Genomic DNA, 21,951 nt, shown 5'->3' on the forward strand with positions numbered 1-21,951 from the left:
GAGCGTCCGCGCATCCGTAGTTTGGTGGCCATGTTTGTAGTCTATAAGTATAGTGACGCTACTTCCTGTTTGAACATACGATTTAAAAAAAATAGATTATACTTAATTAATAGTATATAGAATTTTAAAAACTCGTAACGTATTTCTGCCACAGCAGTAATAATAATAATAGTGATTAACAACGAAATATACAATATAACATCATTCATTACGTAATGTGCAACCCGGAAGCGGTTTATTCACTTTGTCAAGCGGCGTGCCATTGTCAATGTCTAACGGGACAAACGTCGTAATCTAATTTCAATACTCATGTGTCGTTTCACCGCCCATTGGTATCGAACGTTTGTTTCTTATTTTTATTCAACTGCTTCATATTGAAGTTATCGTCACGCAAATGGCACTGTTGGACCTTTCGACGATCCATTGGGAGTTTGTTTCGAGGGTTGACACCGTACTGCTTTGCTCCCTCACGGCCGCCCTCTGCTACCTGTGGGGCCGTAAGAGTCAGGTGAGGCCCCCGGTCACGATTTTGCATTTAATTAATTTCTTCTTATTATTAATTTTGCTCCACCACATGCTTCGAGTTATTCATTAGTGTAGAAATCACAACATCGGGAGCCTCCTCTGTTTTTACACGAATTTCAGTAACATAATAATAATGACATTTTTTTTTACAAAAGTATTCCATTTTGCGATGCACTTTCATTAACAAGTCAATCAAATATCGTATGCGTTTATTTAGAACTTTCACTTCAAGTTGGTTTGTTATTGGATTTTTCAAAAATCTTAAATAATTCTCTATGTGACACCAGTTAAAAAGAGTTACTCCACTCATTTTATATTTATTTAATAATGGACGTATTTATTCCAACGAAACTGATTAAAAATCAGGTCGTTCTTTATGAGACTCATTTATAGTGACACCATTGTTATGTAACATTTTCTCCTTAATATCTGAAAGCTCCGTGGACTTTAGGAGCCTAGTTTACCAAAGCTAATGTGGCATCTCAAAAGCTGTCATTCTGGTTAAAGTCAAAATGGGCTGAGCTACCCATGAACCAAAAACAAGATATAATTATTAAACCCACCTATTTAAAATTGCATTTTCTGTGTAGCTCTATCTCTTGTTTTGATGTATAATTGTATTTTATTTATTGTATTCTATTTATAATTGTATTTTATGTATTATTGTATCTATGCTTGTCTGTGACTGTAAAGTGTCATTGAGAGCTTTGAAAGGCGCTTGAAATAAAATGCATTATTATTATTATGATTGGCGATTTTCATTGTTAATTACAACTTGCAGTTTCAGTTCTACCTATGCTCTTCCTGTCAGAGGCCATTGCTTGTGTGCAGCAAAAACTTTGGTGACTTCCTTGAAGAGTACTGTCCCGCGGTGAGCGAAACCTTCCGGCCTACGCCGTGGTGCTGGGGAGGTCGTCTTCAAACCGTACTGTGTTTCCTCATCAAATCCAGACCGCACGTCACTTATCGCAAGTAAGGCTTAATGTTCCAAATCATCATAAATGAAATAACCGACCTCTTGAAATCCACCCAACAGTGAGCGTATCCGCACGTCCGACGGCGGTCAGATCTCGCTGGACTGGGAGGACAACGACAGTAGCGCCGCCTACCCGCAAGCGTCCACGCGACCCACCGTCCTCATCCTGCCAGGCTTGACTGGCAACAGCTGTCAGTCTTATGTTTTGCACACCGTCAGGCAAGCCGCAGCCCACGGCTACAGGTTGGTTAGCAAGTAGCCGCCAACGGCGTTTATATCTTGACGGCAAGAGTTGAGTTGTGTAAATATGTTAAATATGAGCGAGATGAGCAACAAAGTAAACATGTCCAACATGGAAGCAGAAGTGGCTGATTTGAAAGGCGCTTGGGAATGAAATGAAGTGTTATTTGCTATCTAGCTAGCTAACTAGCTATCTATTTGCTATCCATTTTGATTGGATTGGATTGGATTTTCCTTTATTAGTCTTGCGGTGGAGAAATTTATATTTCACAGCAGCAAAGTGATGAAAGGAATGAAAGTAGAAAGTAGTTGCTATCTATTAGCTAGCTGGCTATCTATTCGCTATCCATTTGCTATCTACCTAGCTGGCTATCTATTTGCTATCCATTTGCTATCTATTAGATGCTAGGTAGCTATGTAGCTGGCTATCTATTAGCTATATGGCTGTCTCGCTAGTTAGCTAGCTGTCTAGCTGGCTATCTATTAGCTATCTGTTAGCTAGCTAGCTTTCTATCATTTTGAGTTACTTCTGGGTTATCAATTGTTATCAATTTTGCTCATGTGCTACCTAGCTAATATTTGCTATCTGTTAGCTATCTGGCTATCAAGCTAGCTGTCTGGCTAGCAATCTATTAGCTGTGTATTAGCTAGCTATCTAGCTTTCTATCTATTTGAGTTACTTCCGGGTTGAACGCTGGCGCATGTGGTTGCCGCTGCTCACCCTCAGAAAAACAACTAACAGTGACTGTTAAGTGACCTTGGGAGTTTTGAAAGGCGCTTATAAATGAAATGTATTATTATTATTATTATTATTATTATTATTATTATTATGATTATAAATGTCTTCTAGATGTGTGGTCTTCAACAACAGAGGCTTCGGCGGGGAGGAGCTACTTGTAAGTCCTCAATATTACTAGCCATATATTATAGCTAGCTAGCTAGCTTTCTATCTATTTGCATTATGTATTATTGTCATTATTATTAGCTATATATTAGCTAGCTAGTTAGCTAGCTTTCTATCTATTTGAGTTATGTATTATTATTATTATTATTATTATTATTATAATTAGCTATCTATTAGCTATCTAGTTAGCTAGCATTCTATCTATTTGAGTTATGTATTATTGTTATTATTATTATCTACCTATTAGCCAGCTAGCTAGCTTTGTATCTATTTGAGTTACTTGAAGTTTGAGTGAACGTTTGCGCGTGTGACTGCCGCTGCTCACCCACTGCAAAACTTATCTTGTGACTTTAAAGTGACCTTGAGAGTTTTGAAAGCTGCTTATAAATGAAATTTATTGTTATCGTTATTGTTACCTGGACATGTGAGTGCCCGACTGAAAATCTTCAAGTTGAATCAAAAAAACAAAAAACTTTTACTTTGGAAAACACAATTTAAGCACAATTTTTGACATGACACAAACCAGTAAGCAAATCATAATAAAATCATATTTGGTGTCTTTGTGCAACCGATCAGACACCGATCACTTTCTGTGCTGCCAACACGTCCGATCTTGAGCTGGTGGTCCAACATGTGAGGAGCCTCTACCCACAAGCCCCCATTTTTGGCATGGGTGTCTCTTTAGGAGGGTAAGTGAGCACCCAAGGTAATTACAGGTCACATCCGACATACGACCAGCTCGACTTACGACCACCCTTACTTACGACCATGACCTCCAGACCCTATTTTAAAAAATGTAATGGCACCGCAACGCGCTAGCAGGCCGGCAACGCGAGGGGAGTTTGCAAGTCATTTAGTCTCTACTCAACATTTTGAATGGATTTCGAGTTACGACCATTTTGACTTACGACCGTTTGGTCGGAACGGAACTCGTTCGTAAGTTGGATGTTATCTGTATTTTCTTCAATCACTGGCGTAGCGAGCAATCAAGCCTTATCTTGTGCCCGTTCCAGCATGTTACTGCTGAACTACCTCGGGCGGAAAGGCGCTAAGTCGGAATTGGTGGCGGGCCTGACCGTGTCGGTGCCCTGGGATGCACTGAAATCGGCGCAAAGCATGGAAGAAGCGCTCAACTGGCTGCTTTTCAACAAACGCCTCACAAGCGGACTGTGTCACGCCGTGCTTAGGTGACTTTAAGTTTTAAATTCCATTTTGGGTAAAGGAAAGGTGTTCATGTGTTTGTTTATGTTGTAGGCACAGGAAGATGCTGGAGAAAGTGGTGGACATTGACCACGTCCTGAAGGTACACAGTATAAATAGTGTTTAGGGACTGTATGTAGCAGCGAGAATGAGAATGAATAAAAAAATCACTTTAATAAAAATAAATGTGAATAAAAGTAAGGGAATATTTTAAGATCAAAAGTGACCATATATTAACATTTTCAAGGTAGGTTAAAATTTTTGTTCACTTGAAACTTGATAGTCAATATTTTTATTCAAAGAAAATATGTCATTTTGTATAAAAAAAAAGCCCATTAGAAATTAGTTGCAATCTGAAAATAGTTGTGATTTTTTTTTAAATTGTCTTTATTATTTATTTTTAGGATACCTTTTAATCATGATCTTATCTCTTGTGAGAGAAGAGGATGCATAAAACAGGGCTAGATGGAAGATACTGATTCGCCGTGGCGACCCCTGAAGGGAAAACCCGAAAGGAAAAGATTTGAATTCCGATCATATGAGCAAAGCAAGGCAAATATGACAAGAAAAACGGTACATTAGGACAGCATGAGAACTGTAATTAAAATTTTGACAGTAAAATGTTGCCATTTGACAAAAAAATTCAGTCACAAAGAATGTCATGAGTAAGTTTGAAAGGGAGCAAAAAGGAAAATATTTCCAAAATAAAAGGCAATTATGAGAAAACAATAAATAACTAAATGTAATTGAGAATATTCCCAAATTTTCCCAACTGTCACATTTTTGAGCACACCAAATCCCGTTTTTGCTCTAGGCGCGCAGCGTCCGTGAATTTGATGAGCGTTTCACGGTGCCGCTGTTTGGTTACGAGTCGTGCACGCAGTACTACCACCACGCCAGCCCCCACTGGAAGATCCAGAGTACCGATGTGCCCATCCTTTGCCTCAACGCTGCTGATGACCCCTTCTCCCCACAATGCGGTCAGTTGCACTAATATTTCCACTAAATGTTCTGAATACGAGGGGTACTTTTATAGTATTGCGAACCAAAATAATAATACCGGTTGTTTTAAGCTGTATTGTAATCATGATTATTCATTCATTATTCCGGATTTGTGTTCCTGCTATTTCTGTTTGTATTTTTTATTTCACTTATTTATTTTTTTGTAATTCACAACGTATCATTGTTGTGCGCCCTATTTACTCACTGTAGTTTCACTGTCGGCCACAAGGCGGTGTCTATCACGGTAAATGTAAAAGAAGAAGAGTGAAAACAGGAAGTGTTTCAAGTTTAGCCCAAGACGTGTAGAGACTATTAATTACTCGATGTAGTGTCATTGTTGGCCACAAGGTGGTGTCTATCACAGTAATTTTTAAAAGAAGAAGAGTCAAAACAGGAAGTATTTCATGCTTATCCCCTAAACGTGTATGCCTGGATATAGAGAGACTATTAATTACCAAATTCAACCATGATGAAGCCCAGTCAACAAACATTGATCACATTCAAAGCACGAACTCCATTCTCTTACTTTGATTCAGATTAATTTCTATTTAGGGCAATTTAAGGGAAAACAATTGCCGATGCAATCTTCAAGTCAGGAACTATATTAGCTATCTAGCTAGCTACCTACCTATTCAAAGTCAAAGTCAGCTTTATTGTCAAATATGCTAATATGCATGACATACAGCACAGATGAAATTATTGTCCTCTCGGACCCAGCATGCAAGGCACTTATAATAACTTTAACAAACATAATAAACATGAAAACACCAATTTGCCGGGAGAGGGGCGCCACTGCGTGTTCACGCTCCGCCATCTTGGGAAAAACATATGACAGCACAAAGACACAGAGTCATTCCTTCTTCAGGATCTGCTGTACCCTCCTTGTTATGACATGAAGCAGTTCTAGATGAAAGAGGAGAGGATCAAAGCATCCATTTCAGCAGTGGATCAGGGACGTCATGGCTATTAGCTAGTTAGCTGTCTAGCTAGATAGCTATTAGCTCGCTAGCTATTTGAGTCAGGAAACATATTAGCTATATAGCTATCTACCTAGCTATTAGCTATCGAGCGATCTATTAGCTAGCTAGCTTTTGATCTATTTGAGTTATTTCGGGTTGAGTGAATGCTGGCGCGTGTCTTTGTACGTCACAGCCTTTCCGTTGGGTGTAGCCAAGGACCTGCCCAATGTGGCGCTTGTGGTGACATCCCACGGTGGGCACATCGCCTTCCTGGAGGGATTATTTCCACGCGCCGCCGGCTACATGGAGCGTATCTTCAGCCAGTTTGTCCGAGCCGTTTTGGAACACCCACAAGATATCCGCCAAGCCTGTGGCCTGGTTTGCAGCTGAATGTACACGTATCGCACACAAAACAAAACAACCATGCTGTCATTTTTTTTCTTTTTTTTTTTTTTAAAGGAGGTGGGGACATGGGGCTCAGAACAAACGTATTGTCGGATGAAGCACATCTACCTCATATGCTCGCTGTTCCTTTTTCAAACCTTGGCTGTCAAACAAGGAGAATCATGTCACGAGACCGTCTCACACGCAAATATAATGCAACGGGGGGAAAAAGCCCTTTAAAGGACAACCGACGTCACTTTTTTGTTTCCTTTCTAACTGACATCAGAAAAACGTTTTATAGCATTTAACCAATAAACCAATAAAAATGACTTAAAGTGTCTAAAAAGTACTTCAATTTGAAACAGGAAGTGGCCAGTTTCAGAAGATCCCGCCCCCATGTTCGTGGCGTCACGCCAAGACGTCTTGCCTTGCTCGAGAATCAAAACAATGGCTTCAGATTCGGAGAATATGCTTTCTTGTTACTCATCCAGTTATGAATATGATTCAAATAGTTCTGAAGAAGAAAGCATACATGTTTGCAATCGATTAAATAATTTATTCCGTGTCATTTTGAGGCATCAGGGGTGGGAAATGTCGCACCCAAAAAAGGCAGAACATGGCGACAAAGCAGTGTAAGGAATTAATCAGCCCGTTTCCACAGGCTGATTAATCCCTTACATGGAGCTTTGTCACCCTCTTTTTGGTCCTACATGACGTTTTCAGACCAAGGTACGCAAAATGCATTGACGTGATGGAAGGACTGCTACAATGTGTCCTTTTTTTCGGTCAGGGGCGTTCCTTCAGTGACGTTGGGTGAGGACTCAAAAACAAGACTTCCGGAATATTCAGCGTGAGTCTTAAAACGTAAAATATAGCTATATGCGGTGGAATCTTTGTAAAATACGCTCAGTAGAAGTCATTTGAAGCCATGTTACAAATTATGGACACAACTTGTCCGGAGACGTCGGTTGTCCTTTAAATATTCATTTTTTTTCCCGTTTGTGTTTTCCTGTGAGCCATACAAGTTATTCACCTGAATTCAACACCAGCAATTTCAAAATGGCTGCTCTTCAAAGATTGATTAACTTTTTTTCAGTTTCTTTTATTTATTTATTATTATTTTTTTATGTCGTACGTGCGCGACCGTGACCCGTTACCGATGGAATAATAATTGGGGATCTCTGCGTTGAATATCAAAATGTTGGTTTCCAACATAGCCAGCATGTAGAATAGGTAGAAAAATGTATTCACATTACATTTCCTGCATCTGTACTGTATCTGATTCAATCGTTTAAATGTATTTTGAGTGGCATAATTGGAAATGCAAGCAATATATGACAATGTATGGCATTAAAAAATGGGCACATATAGTAAAAATAAAAAGGCATTTTTATATTTTTTTGGGGGGTACGTCCGGATAAAAAAAATCACAAATGCATTTGATCAAATGGTAAATTTTCCTACCTCACCAATTGGTAGCGCTATAGCATCTTGAGTGTGCATTTACCATCCAGAAGCATGGCATAAAGACATCCTGAAAGTGCGACGACACTGGTTGATAACAGCAAGGTAACACACACACACACACACACACACACACACACACACACACACACACACACACACACACACACACACACACACACACACACACACACACACACACACACACACACACACACACACACATATCACCCCTGAATGTTAAATCCCAACCCTTCCCCCCTGTAAGGCCTTTCATATGTGCTTGAGGGTCAGCGGTGTCGCTGATTAACCACGGCGACCAATCAATAATTAACCCAAAGCGTCGATAAAACGCCGACGCCCTTTGTCACAACACTAACCCTTTAGCCTCATTTAGATATGTTTGCCGCCGTGCCGACTGGATAGGAAATGACTCTTGGTATTTAAAAAAACAAATTAGTCATTGGGTAGAAGTAGTCAGTGTTGCGTTCAAGTGGCTATTTAGTGTCGGAAAAATGTCATATTTTCTTATTGTAATTGTGCTTCTTGAATAAATTTTCAATGCATAGTTGATTCAAATGGCATTATCGCCTCACAGACGACTAATTACACTTTTATTCATTGACTCCCATGTCAATCACCACCGTACGCCCCGCCTTTTAAACACACAGTCACCCATTTTTTTTCTTGGAAGAAAATCCCATTTCATCCAATAAACTCATTTGTGCATTAATTGATGCGCTTGATGTTTTTTTGTTAACAACTCTTGCATTGATTTTCAGCTTCTGTTTCCCAACCCCACCTATTCGTGTATCCCCCACCCGGAGAGAAGGGAGGAGCGTCAAGTGATGGTAAATGATTCAATGCCAGAGGAGTTGCTGAGATTGACAGCCGGGGAAGCCAAGCAAAAAAAAAAAAGACAGCAAAAAAGTCGGGAAAAAAATCGTGCAAGTCAAGAAAGGACAAAGTTGAGTATATTCGGGGATACTAACCCATGCAGCCCATGTGAGGCCTTCGACCAGTCTTGCTGAGGTTCTATCCAAGCCTTCAGGTGAGTGGCTGCTTCCTTCTCCAACATGCACACAAATGGCTACCAGGTTAAATGCTCATGTCTGCTTTTTTTTCATCCCTGCTTCTTCCTAGTCATAAAAAAAAATCACATGCAATATCTGAAGATAAAGTATGCTTCTGCCTCATTGAAAAACATACATAATGGGCTGTGTTTCTTGCAAATGTTAAATCAGCACAGATAAAGCAATGGAAATATAAGAAAACAGGCGTGGCGCTTATAGCCGTCAAGCTTATGCACACAGTTTTCCCAACTTTCCCGAACTGTCAGATTTTACTTACGCCGGGTGGAAAATTGTGACTCGTAAAGCGCAAGAAACAAACGCCCAGCTCATTAGCCGACACAGCCAGGATGTGTTGGTAGCGTTCCGATACCCCCTACCATTGACCTCCCGCGGCAAGCGTGCATTATTCAGTGGTGGAAATCAAGCCGGGCGCTGACGACAGAGCCATTGAGTTCAAGCCAATGGGATTGTCATTGTTGCGCTTGGAATGTTTGCAGGGATGGAGAAGCAAGTGGAGGAGCTGAGGCAGCAGCTGGAGAAGCAATGTGTCATCAATAAGGAGCTGCAGAGGCAAAATAAGGACTTGGGTGTGTACAATGCAGCACATTTAAAAGCAATTTTTCGTACATGTGGTTTTGTCAATGGGTTATTATAATTTTTGTCCTCATCCCGCTTTATAGATACATTCATATTCTTTATTAACGTTATTTTTTTGATCTAGAGCAAAATATCCATATACAGTGTAACATCCGATTTCCGACCGAGTTCCGTTCCGATCAAACGGTCGTAAGTCAAAATGGTCGTAAGTCGAAACCCATTCAAAATGTTGAATAAAGACTCGGATGCTAAATGACTCGCCGGCCTGCTAGCGTGTTGCGGTGCCTGGTGTCGAATTAAAATGTTTAAAATAGGGTCTGGAGGTCGTGGTTGTAAATACGGGTGGTCGTAAGTCAAGCCTGTCGTAAGTCGGATGTTACCTGTACTTCTTTTGTCATCATTAAAATAATTTTTTCACCTAAATATTTATTTTAACTTTTTTTCATGTTTTTTAGCATTTAATCATGTTGGAAATGATTTTAAGTAACATAAGTATAAATACAGTAATTATTTTTCAAATTTAAGCAGTCTATTTTTTTACATGTTTAACTCATTGCCAGTGCCAGGGTTTTTGTCATTTTCGCTCACGTTGCAGGACCCACAGAATATTGAGTATTAGAACTGCATAAACATTCAATGCAGCGTAAGAAATCTTCTGTCATCAGGAAAAAAAAGTGTTAATTCCTATGTTATATGGGTCTGGAGTTATCTGAGCTTGAAATGGGGGGCGGCTGTATGCGCAGGGGGGAAAAAAAAACATTGCCAGAGGTCTGACCCGCGCTTTATCAGCACCCAAGCAAGAAAAACCAAAACCCGAAATAAATCAGAAATGGCGCTCCACGTCATACTTTGAATACCCGAATAAATTCAGAAATGGCAGTGAATGTATTCCATTTTCATTTTTTTGGGATATTCTTTCTTAACATAATTCATGGTTATTAGTCTTTTGCAAGTAATCTTCTTGTCTTCCTAGAGCAACGACTGCAAGAGAAAGAAAAACTCCTTCAGGAGCTGCACGCTCAATACCATGACCTCGGTAAGTGATGATCGACCCCGAAATTGACAAACTGGTCGCTAACTCTCCCGAAATCATTTCTAGAGTTTCCACCTGCGAGCGGCGCTGAGATCGAAACCGAATTTAGAAAGAGCCGCGCTGCCGTCATCGCGCCGGAGCCCATCCCGGAGACGCTCGATATCAGGAAGTCCAGAGTCAAGAAAACGGACAGGTCAGCCTTTTTCATCATTTAGAAGACATTTCAAAACTCTCAAGGTCACTTTACAGTCACAGGAAAAGTTTTTTCTGCGGGTGAGCAGCGGAAGCCACACGCGCTAGCGTTCATTCAACCCGGAAGTAACTCAAATAGATAGAAAGCTAGCTAGCTAGCCAATAGATGGCTAGTAGATAGCTACCGAGACAGCCAGCTATCTAGCTAGCTATCCATTAGCGATATAGCCATCCTTCTAGCTAGCTAGCTAGCTATCTTGATTGCTATCTATTAGCTATCCATTAGATATCTAGATAGTACAATATTTAGTTTTTGTTTTGTTTTTTACTTCAAGATGGCGCCACAAGAGGATGAGGGATGAATGCCCAAACATTACAAAATAATTTGGAGCCGCCATTTTAGGAAAATACAAGTGACTTTATTGTACAGTGCAGTGTATTTCTTTCATTACAATACAATAGCACATTTATTATACATAGGATAAGGTATGTTGTGTGTAGTTTTAAGGCTTATTTAGTTGAAAAGTATATTTTATGGAAACCCGGGAACGGATTATTCCCATTTTAATGGTTTCCTATGGGAATTTTTTTTTTTGTGATACACACTTTTTGGCTTACACACTCTGTCTGGGAACCAATTAAGTTCGTAAGCTGAGTTCTCACTGTATCTCCATATGGAAAAGTTAAAGTGAATGCACTTTGTATCTCTTCTGGTCCTCGGCTTCCTTCTTTATCCAGGGGATCTTCTCTTTCTTCTCCATGGACTTCCACGTGTCCTCCATGGATGCCATATTGTGTCATTTCAGGCAGTTATTTAGTCTTCGTCCAACTTTTATGGAACAAAATTATCTTTTTTGACCGAAAAACAAAAATTAGGTCGTGAAAAATGTAATAATCAAATTAATAAAATAAAAACTCAGTTGACTCACAAGTTGAGTCAACTCTCGAGGGCCGTTATGAATTATGAATTTGAAGCCATTAGAATGTTTAATCCCCTCCACATATCACATATAGAGCGCACAACAAATTAACAAATAACTAGTTTTCAAATCTGAAGTCAATAATAATGACTGCTATTGTGGTTTACATCCAAAAATATGACATTTTGGTTCAGATATTAGCAAGCATCATGGAATTTCACAAGTTTGATTTGCTTTCGCGGGCCGAAAAAAATGATGTGGCGGGCCGGATTTAGCCCGCGGGCCTTGACTTTGACACCTGTGCTCTTGCGTATCCAGTGAGACCAACCTCATCGTGAAAGCCATCCAGAGGAACGACTTCCTCAGCCGACTGGACGATGAACAAATCGCCATGATGGTGGACCTCCTGGAAACGTCCAACGTCAGCCGCGGCGGCGAGGTCATCAAGGAAGGATCCGAAGGGGACAGCATGTACATCGTGGCAGGTGGGAGAACGCAACGATTTATCGATAAGTGATCAATTGTCAAACTGAGGAATACACTGGGTTGCAGCAAATTAATTTGATTAACAGATCGCTTTGTAAAGTAATTGTTCGTTGTCTGACGTCACATATTGCTAACATAACAATTTCCAGGTATAAACCGGCGGCCATTTATGGTGAGGCATTCGTTTGGTGTTTATGCTTTACAAGATGGCGGACAACCTTACCAATGAGAACCATGATGCATCTTTTGTTTCTCCATTTAGCCGGTGAGCTGCTCGTCACCCAAGCAGGCCGCGACCTCCGGACCTTGAGCAGCGGCGATGTCTTCGGGGAGTTGGCGATCTTGTACAACTGTAAACGAACGGCCACGGTGAAAGGTCAGCGGCGACATCCGCCATACTTTTGCGTTGGGAAGCTAATTGTTTCTGCGAGTGTCCTTGAGAGTTTTGAAAGGCGCTTATATCGGGACGTTTCGATGAAAAGGACTAAAAGCTAGCTAGCTATTTGCTAGCAGGCTATCTATCTGTATATCTATTAGCTATATAGATAGCTATTTGATATCTTTTAGCGAGCTGGCTAACTTTCTATCTATTTGAGTTACTTCCGGGGTGAGTGAACGCTGGCGCGTGTGGCTTCCGCTACTCACCCACAGAAAAACTTATCCTGTGACTGTAAAATGACCTTGAGAGTTTTGAAAGGTGCTTATAAATGAATCGTATTATTATTATTATACATTAAATGTATTATTATTATTATTATTATTAGATAATAAGAGTTGAATCAATAGCTGTATTTTGTTTTTCTACTTCTTTCTTTCCATTCCTCTTCCTTTGCTGCTGTGTTAACCGCGGGTAAAGTGAACGCTGATGCGAATGGTTGCCGCTGCTCACTCACACAAAAAAGTTCTTATCCCGTGACTGTAAAATGCCCTTGAGAGTTTTGAAAGGTGCTTAGAAATTAAATGGATTATTATTATTATTATTATTATTATTATTATATTAATAATATATATATATTATATATATATATATTATATATATATGCTTAGAAATTAAATGGATTATTATTATTATTATTATATTAATAATATATATTATATATTAATAATAATAATAATAATAATATAATAATATAATTATTATTATTATAATCCATTTAATTTCTAAGCACCTTTCAAAACTCTCAAGGACATTTTACAGTCACGGGATAAGAACTTTTTTTGTGGGTGAGCAGCGGCAAGAATAAGGAAAGCTAAATTTTTTGGTATGGTTATGTTTTATTATTATTATATTAATAATATATATATATATTATATATTATTATTAATAATAATAATAATAATAAACAAATGCATAAATAGATAAATAAATACATAAATAAATACATAAATAAATACATAAAGCACTTTTGACCTCCAAACACTAGATGGCACTAGCCAACTTTGCAATCTCCCCCTTGACAAGAATTCACATTAGTTTCCTTGCAGTAGAAGGAGAGCACCACTAGGTGGCACTATCAAGTGTCCCGATGCTTTATCAACTGATGATGAACAACACAGAAGAATAAGGGAAGCTAAATTTTTTGGTATGGTTATGTTTTTGTGTATTTTTTTTTGCATGCAGCAAAGACGGAGGTGCGTCTGTGGTGCATGGAGAGACAAACCTACAGGACCATCATCACCAACAAATCCAAGAAGAAACGAGAGGAGCTCCTGGGCTTTTTGAAGACGTGCGTCCACTGTTGTTCGCACTCAAAAGTATAGTGTTTGATCCAATGCTCACCCCTCCTCTGTCCACCTATTTTTTTCTTTTTAAGGTCTCGAACTCTGAAGGACCTCAATGATGTCCAATTATCCAAAATCATTGACTCCATGGAGGAGGTGCAGCCAACTTTGTTTTTTTCAAAATACCTAAAATACCATTTTTTTTAACAGTTGCTTTTTTTTCCAGGCAACCAAAGCGATAGCGTTAACTTTGCTGTGATTTTCTCACATATGTCGTCACCATCTTGTTTTTAGGTAAAGTACCAGAACAAAGACGTCATTGTCCGAGAGGGAGCAGAAGCAAACACTTTCTATATTATCCTGAAAGGAGAGGTATTGTTATCATTATTATTATTATTATTATTATTATTATTATTATTATTATTATTATTATTATTATTATTATTATTATTATAATTATTATTATTATTATTAATTTATTCTCTATATTTGCACCATATGCAGAATATATGTTGACACTGTGAATTCCCTCACATTAGGTGTTGGTGACAAAAAGTGTAAACGGGCTTCAGAAGCAGATTCGACGGATGGGGAAGGGCGAGCATTTTGGGGAACAAGCCCTCATACGGTAACCATAGCGACGTGTTGCATGCTCCCCAAATTCATCACGGACCTCGAGAGGAAACCATAATTACAATGTGGGCCGCGGCAATAAATAACTTTGACATCCCTGCTACAGTGGATAGCTTATCATATTATCAGGTGACAGAGTGAAAGTTTTTGGAATATATTTAATATAAAAATATTAAACTGGATTTTTTTCCAATTGAATTAATATAGGAAATATGATAATAATGATAATGATGATAACGATAACGATGACGATAATGATAATGATAATGATAATGATAAATTTCACTTCTAACCGCATTGCAAAACTCTCAAGGTCACTAACAGGAAGTACTTTATTTGAAATTGTTGAATATGTCACACAATTTTTAATTGTATTTATTGTGTCAACCACAACTTTGCCACTCATCGTTTGCTACTTTTCGTGTTTTGACAATGGTGGAATAAAATCTGCACGTTAAAATCGTCATGGAAACAGAGAGATAGAGAGAAACAGTGACCCGCTGCCTGCTCTGTTACTGCAATCCTTGTTTTTATTTTCCACGTCCCACAATTAGATTGTGAAGTACCATAACAATCAAATCTCTTTTTTTGTGTGTACTGCAGAGAAGTGTTAAGAACGGCCACCTGCACCGCTGACGGCCCCGTGACTTGCTTCTCTATCGACAAAGAGTAAGTCCACATGAGAAAAGGAACATAACATAATAATAATACATTTCATTTATAAGAACATATACACAACGATAAATTAGATTTTGCTGGAATTTTTGTAATCCAGAGGTGCCTTGAGATACAACTGCCTCAACTTGTGAATATCTATTAAGCTACTGGGAGAATTACGCCTCATGCATTTAACAGCTGCGTAGAGGAAAGCCTTGCTAGCTTAATGCTAATGGACATCCATGTTGCGGTTCTTTATAATAATATAATAATAATACATTATATTTATAAGCACCTTTCAAAAGTCTCAAGGTCACTTTACAGACACAGGATACGTTTTTCTGTGGGTGAGCAGCGGCAGCCACATGCGCCAGTGTTCACTCAACCCGGAAGTAACTTAAATAGATAGAAAGCTAGCCAGCCAGCTAATAGATAGCTGGTAGTTAGGTAGGTAGATAGGTAGGTAGCTAGCTATTGAGCTAGCTAGCTACACAGCTAGCTCGATAACTAGATTGAGTGAGTGACCTTAAAACTGATCTAATGCAGGCAGAACACAAAACTGTACGCAATCATATACTCTTAATCGTGTGGGTAGAACGTCTGGTACTAGTGCCGCACTGATGAGTTCATCCAGAAGTTAAACGGAAAATATTGATTTTAGTGTTCTGACCTTGTATCTAAGGCGCCGTCGATTATGTCTAAATACTACATTTATTTTCCATCTGATTTGTTTATTTCTGACTCCTGTCTTTCAAGGGTGTTTGAGGAGACCATCCCCGTCGAGCACTTGGAGCTGTTTGACGAGTATGCATTTTGCTTCTTTATTATCCGTCTTGTAAAAAATGATGAATTTCACATCTGTTTTCGTTATTAGCACCAAAATGCTGCAGGAGGCACAAGCTCCAGAAAAGTCCAGGTGAGAGGCTGTTATTTTTGGCTAACAAACCATCCACTGTTAGCATAACAGGGTTGATAATCTGCATTTTTTGGTCTATTGTAGCCCCAAGGCCACTCTGAGATTTAAAGACCTGGTCCCCGTGTTGTACCAGGAGGGCCGCTACCAAGGGGACCCGGTTACTCTCGGAGTCGGAGGGTTCGGGCGCGTCGAACTGGTACCTTGTCTGGTTTTGCGATATTTGCTGGATTGGGATTCTATCGGCGTAAATGAAGCGTTGTCTTTTTTTTTTTTCTTTGTTTCTGAAGATGACCACGTTGAACCATGGGAAGTATTACGCCATGAAGCGAGTGAGTAAGAAACACATCGTTGCCAAGAGACAGGAAGAGCACATGTTGTTTGAGAAGAAGATTCTCAAAGCCATCCAGTGTGACTTCATTGTCAGGTAAAATGTTTTGTTTTTATTGAAATTAGAAAAAAGTTGTTCATTTATTTATTTTCATTTTATTGCAACCATAAAAATAAAGGGTGCTGCATTCAAATGTTATCACCAACATGTCTTTTTTTTTTTCAGACTACACGCTGCATTCAAAGACACTCGTTACATTTACATGGTGATGGAGTTCTGTGGTGGAGGCGAAATCTGGACCAAACTCAAAGAAGTGTGAGTGGAAACAAACACACTGAAATGACAACCGACGCCACCAGACAAGTTGTTTCCATAATTTGTAAAATCACGTCAAATGACTTCTACTGAGCGTATTTTACAAAGATTCCACCACATCTCGCTATATTTTACGTTTTAAGACACGCACTGAATATTCAGGAAGTCTTGTTTTTGAGTTGGTGACGATGCCCTAAGTGACGTCACGGAGGGAACGCCCCTGACCGAGAAAGCGATACACAATGCATTTTGGGTACTTTGTTTGGTCAGAAAACTTAGTATTGATGGCGAAATTAGAAGGAAAACACATAAATAACACGACAATGAATCGTTGTGTGTTGCACCACGACTACTATTTGATACTAGTTGACACAAATTCCCAGTAGACAAATCAGCCCATTTCCAACGGAGCTTGGGCGCCATCTTGTGCATTTTCTGGTATGCTACATTTCAGTCCAGATGCCTCAAAATGACACGGAATGACTTATTTAATCGATTGCAAACGTTTATGCTTTCCTCTTCAGAACTATTTGAATCATATTCATAACTGGATGAGTGACAAGAAAGCATCTTCTCTGAATCTCAAGCCATTGTTTTGATTCTCGAGCAAGGCAAGACGTCTTGGCGTGATGTCACGAACAAGGGGGCGGGACTTTCTGAAACTGGCCATTTCCGGGTTAATTTTAAAGTTGTTTTTGCTCACTTTCAGTCATTTTTATTGGTGTTTTTCATTTGACTAAAAATATCAGCCTGCGTGTTTTGGGTATTTTAGATGCTAGAAAACGTTTTTCTGATGTCAGTCAGGAAACAAAAAAATGGTGTCGGTTGTTCTTTAAGCATATTATTGTACGTATTGATACAAAAAAAAAAATGCAGTATGTATTTTCTGGTTAGAGGGCGTTTTGACGAACAGATTGCCATTTTCTGCACGGCGTGCGTGGTGGAAGCCTACGCCTACCTCCACAAAAAGAGCATCATGTACCGAGACCTCAAGCCCGAAAACCTCATATTGGACGTGCGCGGTTACGTCAAACTGGTCGGTTCTGTTCCACCCATCAATTTCTCCACGCTATCATATTTTATTGATCACATGGATTTTATATTCATCTCACCTAGGTGGACTTTGGCTTTGCCAGAGAATTAGTGCGTGGTGAGAAGACATACTCCTTTGTCGGTACTCCTGAGTACATGGCCCCCGAGATCATTAAGAACCAGGGACATGACTTTGCTGTTGACTTCTGGTCACTCGGCATCCTTATTTTTGAGTTACTGGTTGGAAGGTACATTGAGGGGGGGGGGGGGGGGGGGAAGTGCCAAAAAATGCACTCCTTGCTTTTCGAGTTGCAACTTTTATTCATGTAACCAAACCACGTTATTGAGTAAACCCTGTGTTAAATTGATTAGTTTTTTTCCTGTTTGTTTCTTATAACAATTTTAGTCAGTCTTATTTTACGTATTATAGGACAACACAAATTATACAAATGCCAGGTGACTTATGTTCCCAGTTTGTGTGTTTATTTGTGTATAAATAAATAAATAAATAAATAAATAAATAAATACACTAATAAATAAATACACAAATAAATAAATAAAATCACAAATTCTTAAATTCATAAATAAACAAACATAAAAAACACACATAAATACATAAATAAATAAATGAATGCATGAATGAATGAATGAATGAATGAATGAATGAATGAATGAATGAATGAATGAATGAATGAATGGACGGACGGACGGATAGATGAATAGATTAATGAATAGATGAATAAATGACTGAATAAAAAAAAGAAATAAGATAACTAAAAAAAATATTTAAATAATAAATCACAAAATAAAATAAGTAAGAAAATAAATAACCAATTAAATAATACATTAAATAGTAAATTAAACAATAAATACAAAACAAGAAATACAGAATAAAATGCACATAATACAGAGTAAAAAATACAGAGTAAAAAATACATTAAAAATACAAAATTAAACATACAAAATTAAAAATACACATTGAAAAATAATAAATACAAAATAAAGAAAGAAATAATGAGCGATGTCGGCGGAAGATGGCAGCAAGGAAATACATATGTATTTTTTGTGCCTTTGTAGGTTTCTTCTCTCCACTCCTATGCCATCTGAATTAATCTCTTTCTACTCGCATGTTTTATTCCCGGGAACGATCAAGTCCTCCCTTTTCAAGCTCGGAGCCTCAGAAGATTTATGCTAAGATCCTTGACGGCGTTCTGAAGTATCCTCCCTACTTAAGCGAGGCAGCCAAGTCAATCATCAGTAAATTGTGCAGGTAGGACCAACGTGCTCCAAAGAGTCTTCTTCTTTTTTTAAAAAAGTCTTCATTAATTTATTCATTTGTTGTTGTGGCAGACCACGGCCCGGTCAGAGGTTGGGAAATACCAAGAATGGCATCAAAGATGTCCGACATCACAGGTTACAACGCAAACAAATCTGTCTTGTACTCATTGTTTTTTTTAAGAGTCATTATCCATCATCGAGTTTGCAGAAAATGCAGCAAAATACTCGAGTCTCCATGTTTGATTTTTTTTTGCAGACACTTTAAGTCATTTTTTGACAAAAAATATCAGCCTTTGTGTTTTGGGTATTTTAGATGCTACAAAGTGTTTTTCTGATGTCAGTTAGGAAACAAAAAAGTGATGTCGGTTGTCCTTTAAGGCTGATGTGTTTCTTCCCGCAGGTGGTTCAGTAATATGAACTGGCATAAGCTACGCATGGCTCAGTTAGACGCGCCCACGGTCCGGCTAATACGCAAGGTGTTGTTTTTTTTTTTTTTAATGAATCCGTATGGGAAAAAAAACCATACACTTTAATATGTCATTATTCCCGTTCTAAATGTCTTTTTTTCTTTGTCACCTTAAGGGCCCTTGCTACATCAATTTCGACCGCTTCCCTCAGGACCAGACTAAAGCTGAGGAGGAGTTCTCAGGTTGGGACCGAAACTTCTAACCTGTAAAGAGACTGCATACTCGATGCGTATCGAAATATGATGGAATTACCTCATTTGTATGAGAAATGGGGAATCCTGTATGTTGAGGTGAAAACAACTTAGGGGGAAAAAAATACACAACAGAGCCACTGTCATATATTCTTCATCTGCTACAAAGAACTATTAATATTAGTGCCGCGCCGAGGAGCTGAGATCCTTCCAATGTACAGTGTATATCCCGTGTCACAATGGGTTTGATTCCACGTCCGTGTATAGATTTCATGCTCTCAAAATGGAGTCATGAAAATTGCAATGAATTGTGACATCATTGGTCAAAATTTTATGCTCACCTTTTTTCCCCATTTTTTTTCTGGCTTTAACAAAACAAAGACAATCCTGCCAAATGTGAGTTTTCCTTCATGCTAAATGACTGCTTGAACGATATGGTCGGGTGTTTTGTTGTTATTGTCCTGTTTTGTGTACAGAGTATTTTCATAGCTGTCGCATAACTAAAGAAGGTATTTGGAGTAAGGAAACCTGTCATTTTTGTTAACCATTAAATTGTTTAATATAATTTAAATGTAACTTTAAATTGAGAGCTTGCTCTTAATTTTAATTCTAACTTTTAACGTTTATTTTTTAGGTTCAAATTTTGATCTTTAATCTTTATAATCTGAATTTTCCACTTTCATTTTCAACTTTTAAACTATTTTTTTTCAACGAATGTTAACAAGGTAATGTTGATGTTTAATTAATTATCTGATGAAATTTATTTGGAGTGAAATTAAATTATGTCATTTTTATTTCATGTTTGAATGGATTTATTTTAGGTCATAGATTTCCCCCGAGATTGACCGCTTAACGCCACAGGCCAGTTAATTTTAGTATAATTTATGTGAGAGGTAAGTGTTTCTTTGCCTTATATTGTGCAGCAAATACAACAGTTAAAATGTTTGCACTCGAAACATATTTTTTTCCAGTCTCTAAAACTTTGTAATTTGAAAATTTGTATTCCTTTCTATTTGCCGTAAATCCGAATCCTGTTTGTTTCGTCGCGACACCGCCGTAAACCGGAAGCTCGGTTTCACACTAAAGAACACTTCCGCGACGATCATCACGACCCATTTCCGCCCTCAAGTGGACAGAAAAAACAGCACTTACAAGCTTGTCACTTTTATTCAAATACAAAACAGATATGACGTGTTGGATACGTTTAGATTTCATTCACAGCGTGATTTGAATTTATTTTGGAGTACTGTGCTGTATTTTGGACGGTTTTATGTTAAATGATAAAATACATGAACGTGAGAACTGCTTGTATTCAAATTAGCTCCTGTCAAAGTAGTGGTGGGCTGACTCATATTTACCAGTGAGCAAGTATCACAGCTGTGTGTGCAGTTACATCGCTTACCGATTTAAAAAAAACATACTTTACTTAAAAAATTCCTGCGTGGTGGAAAGTCCAACTTGTCGGAGTGGATTGGCGATGGCTCCATGGTTAATTTTCTTCATTTAATGGTGAGGAGTTAATGTTGACAGTGTGTGTTTGAGATAATTATTGGTGGTTAGCTAACCCGATTTTGGCTGATAACAGTATCTCGGTGACATTTGATTATTTGAAAATGTTTATCGTTTAAGAAGATAGTTCTCATGACATATAAAGCAACGCGAAAAGAAAGCCGAAAGTGTAGAACTGTGGACAAAAACGACGAGTTAAACACAGGGTGTACTATACTTGTTCGTGTTCATTCGCAATTTCTTTCGGAATAACCTCGACAGTATCAAAATCCTAATGCGTACGCGGTATGTGATATATCTAAAGTTATTTATATTCGTACTCAGTTCTTGTCGACGTTAACATGTTTACATGGTTAGCTAATATAGGCTCATCCACAACTTCCACAGGCCAATGGACACATCCCGAGGTTTTCCTGAGTGCCCAAGCCCGGGTGAAACGCCAGCCAGGCGCCCGAGTGTCTCGCCCCATCCCGCTTCTGGAAGTGCACCGCCATCTATTGGCTGACATCCATCATGACAGGTAAGATTTGATGACAAACCCAAGCTTCATTAAGAACCTGTCATATTTAATGAATATAACAGCATTTGACGTTGTACCCCGGGTTTTTCCTCGGACTCCCTAAAATATATGTTAGTTTGATGACTCAAAAATATTTTTATAATGTGAATAGGAGTACTGTCAAGGTTAAAACTTTTAGAGCCACATGCTGACCAATCGTATGCAGGGAAAACTTAGCTTCAAGATTTGCGACTGTAAATAAATATTCAACAGGTTAACCATTGTAATAGATTACCAATATGCGAGTATTGTTATCTTTGAGTGCCATACCCATTGAATGCATGTTTTCAGTTGTCGGTGGGTGTCCGTACCCAGCACTCTTTTGTCCCTCCCTGGTCCAGAGTGACACTTGGAGCTATAGAGAAGCCCATTGTATCAGTGAGATGTTT

General features: G+C 38.6%; 2 protein-coding genes across 5 annotated transcripts; both read left to right on the forward strand.

Moving 5' to 3' along the window:
• The first annotated feature begins 251 nt into the window (after positions 1-251).
• On the forward strand, positions 252-7,856 carry LOC148883600 (phospholipase ABHD3-like). Its single transcript, XM_089021603.1, has 9 exons — positions 252-508; positions 1,337-1,497; positions 1,562-1,744; positions 2,592-2,637; positions 3,222-3,334; positions 3,659-3,832; positions 3,900-3,948; positions 4,660-4,825; positions 6,000-7,856. The coding sequence occupies exons 1-9, from the start codon at positions 395-397 to the stop codon at positions 6,194-6,196; spliced, it is 1,203 nt and encodes a 400-aa protein (XP_088877729.1). The 5' UTR covers positions 252-394; the 3' UTR covers positions 6,197-7,856.
• On the forward strand, positions 7,624-20,291 carry prkg3 (protein kinase cGMP-dependent 3). 4 transcript variants are annotated; one of them, XM_089021598.1, is made up of 23 exons: positions 7,624-7,759; positions 8,437-8,705; positions 9,225-9,314; positions 10,298-10,360; positions 10,424-10,550; positions 11,788-11,954; positions 12,218-12,331; positions 13,577-13,682; positions 13,770-13,833; positions 13,972-14,049; positions 14,217-14,305; positions 14,914-14,979; positions 15,724-15,771; positions 15,842-15,883; positions 15,968-16,079; positions 16,171-16,307; positions 16,437-16,526; positions 17,403-17,562; positions 17,643-17,806; positions 18,712-18,828; positions 18,909-18,971; positions 19,237-19,312; positions 19,419-20,291. In XM_089021598.1, exons 3-23 carry the CDS (start codon positions 9,227-9,229, stop codon positions 19,503-19,505), a joined length of 2,058 nt encoding a protein of 685 aa, XP_088877724.1. In that variant the 5' UTR covers positions 7,624-7,759; positions 8,437-8,705; positions 9,225-9,226; the 3' UTR covers positions 19,506-20,291. The 4 variants fall into 4 exon arrangements, with proteins under 4 accessions (XP_088877724.1, XP_088877726.1, XP_088877723.1 ...); XM_089021600.1 differs by lacking the exon at positions 7,624-7,759 and having other exon boundaries at positions 8,660-8,705; positions 17,421-17,562; XM_089021597.1 differs by lacking the exons at positions 7,624-7,759; positions 8,437-8,705 and having other exon boundaries at positions 8,712-9,314.
• The last annotated feature ends 1,660 nt before the right edge of the window (positions 20,292-21,951 follow it).

Source organism: Hippocampus bargibanti, linkage group LG19, assembly GCF_051943395.1.
Source record: "Hippocampus bargibanti isolate YZ-2025 linkage group LG19, ASM5194339v1, whole genome shotgun sequence".
Lineage (NCBI taxonomy): Eukaryota > Metazoa > Chordata > Actinopteri > Syngnathiformes > Syngnathidae > Hippocampus > Hippocampus bargibanti.

Coding starts and splice junctions, on each gene's coding strand:
- LOC148883600 (XM_089021603.1), top strand. CDS start 395: ATGGCACTGTTGGACCTTTCGACGATCCATTGGGAGTTTGTTTCGAGG. Junction 1,745..2,591: donor GCCGCAGCCCACGGCTACAG/GTTGGTTAGCAA, acceptor AATGTCTTCTAG/ATGTGTGGTCTTCAACAACA. Junction 3,833..3,899: donor CTGTGTCACGCCGTGCTTAG/GTGACTTTAAGT, acceptor TTTATGTTGTAG/GCACAGGAAGATGCTGGAGA.
- prkg3 (XM_089021597.1), top strand. CDS start 9,215: ATGTTTGCAGGGATGGAGAAGCAAGTGGAGGAGCTGAGGCAGCAGCTG. Junction 10,361..10,423: donor CGCTCAATACCATGACCTCG/GTAAGTGATGAT, acceptor AATCATTTCTAG/AGTTTCCACCTGCGAGCGGC. Junction 19,313..19,418: donor CGGTCCGGCTAATACGCAAG/GTGTTGTTTTTT, acceptor TGTCACCTTAAG/GGCCCTTGCTACATCAATTT.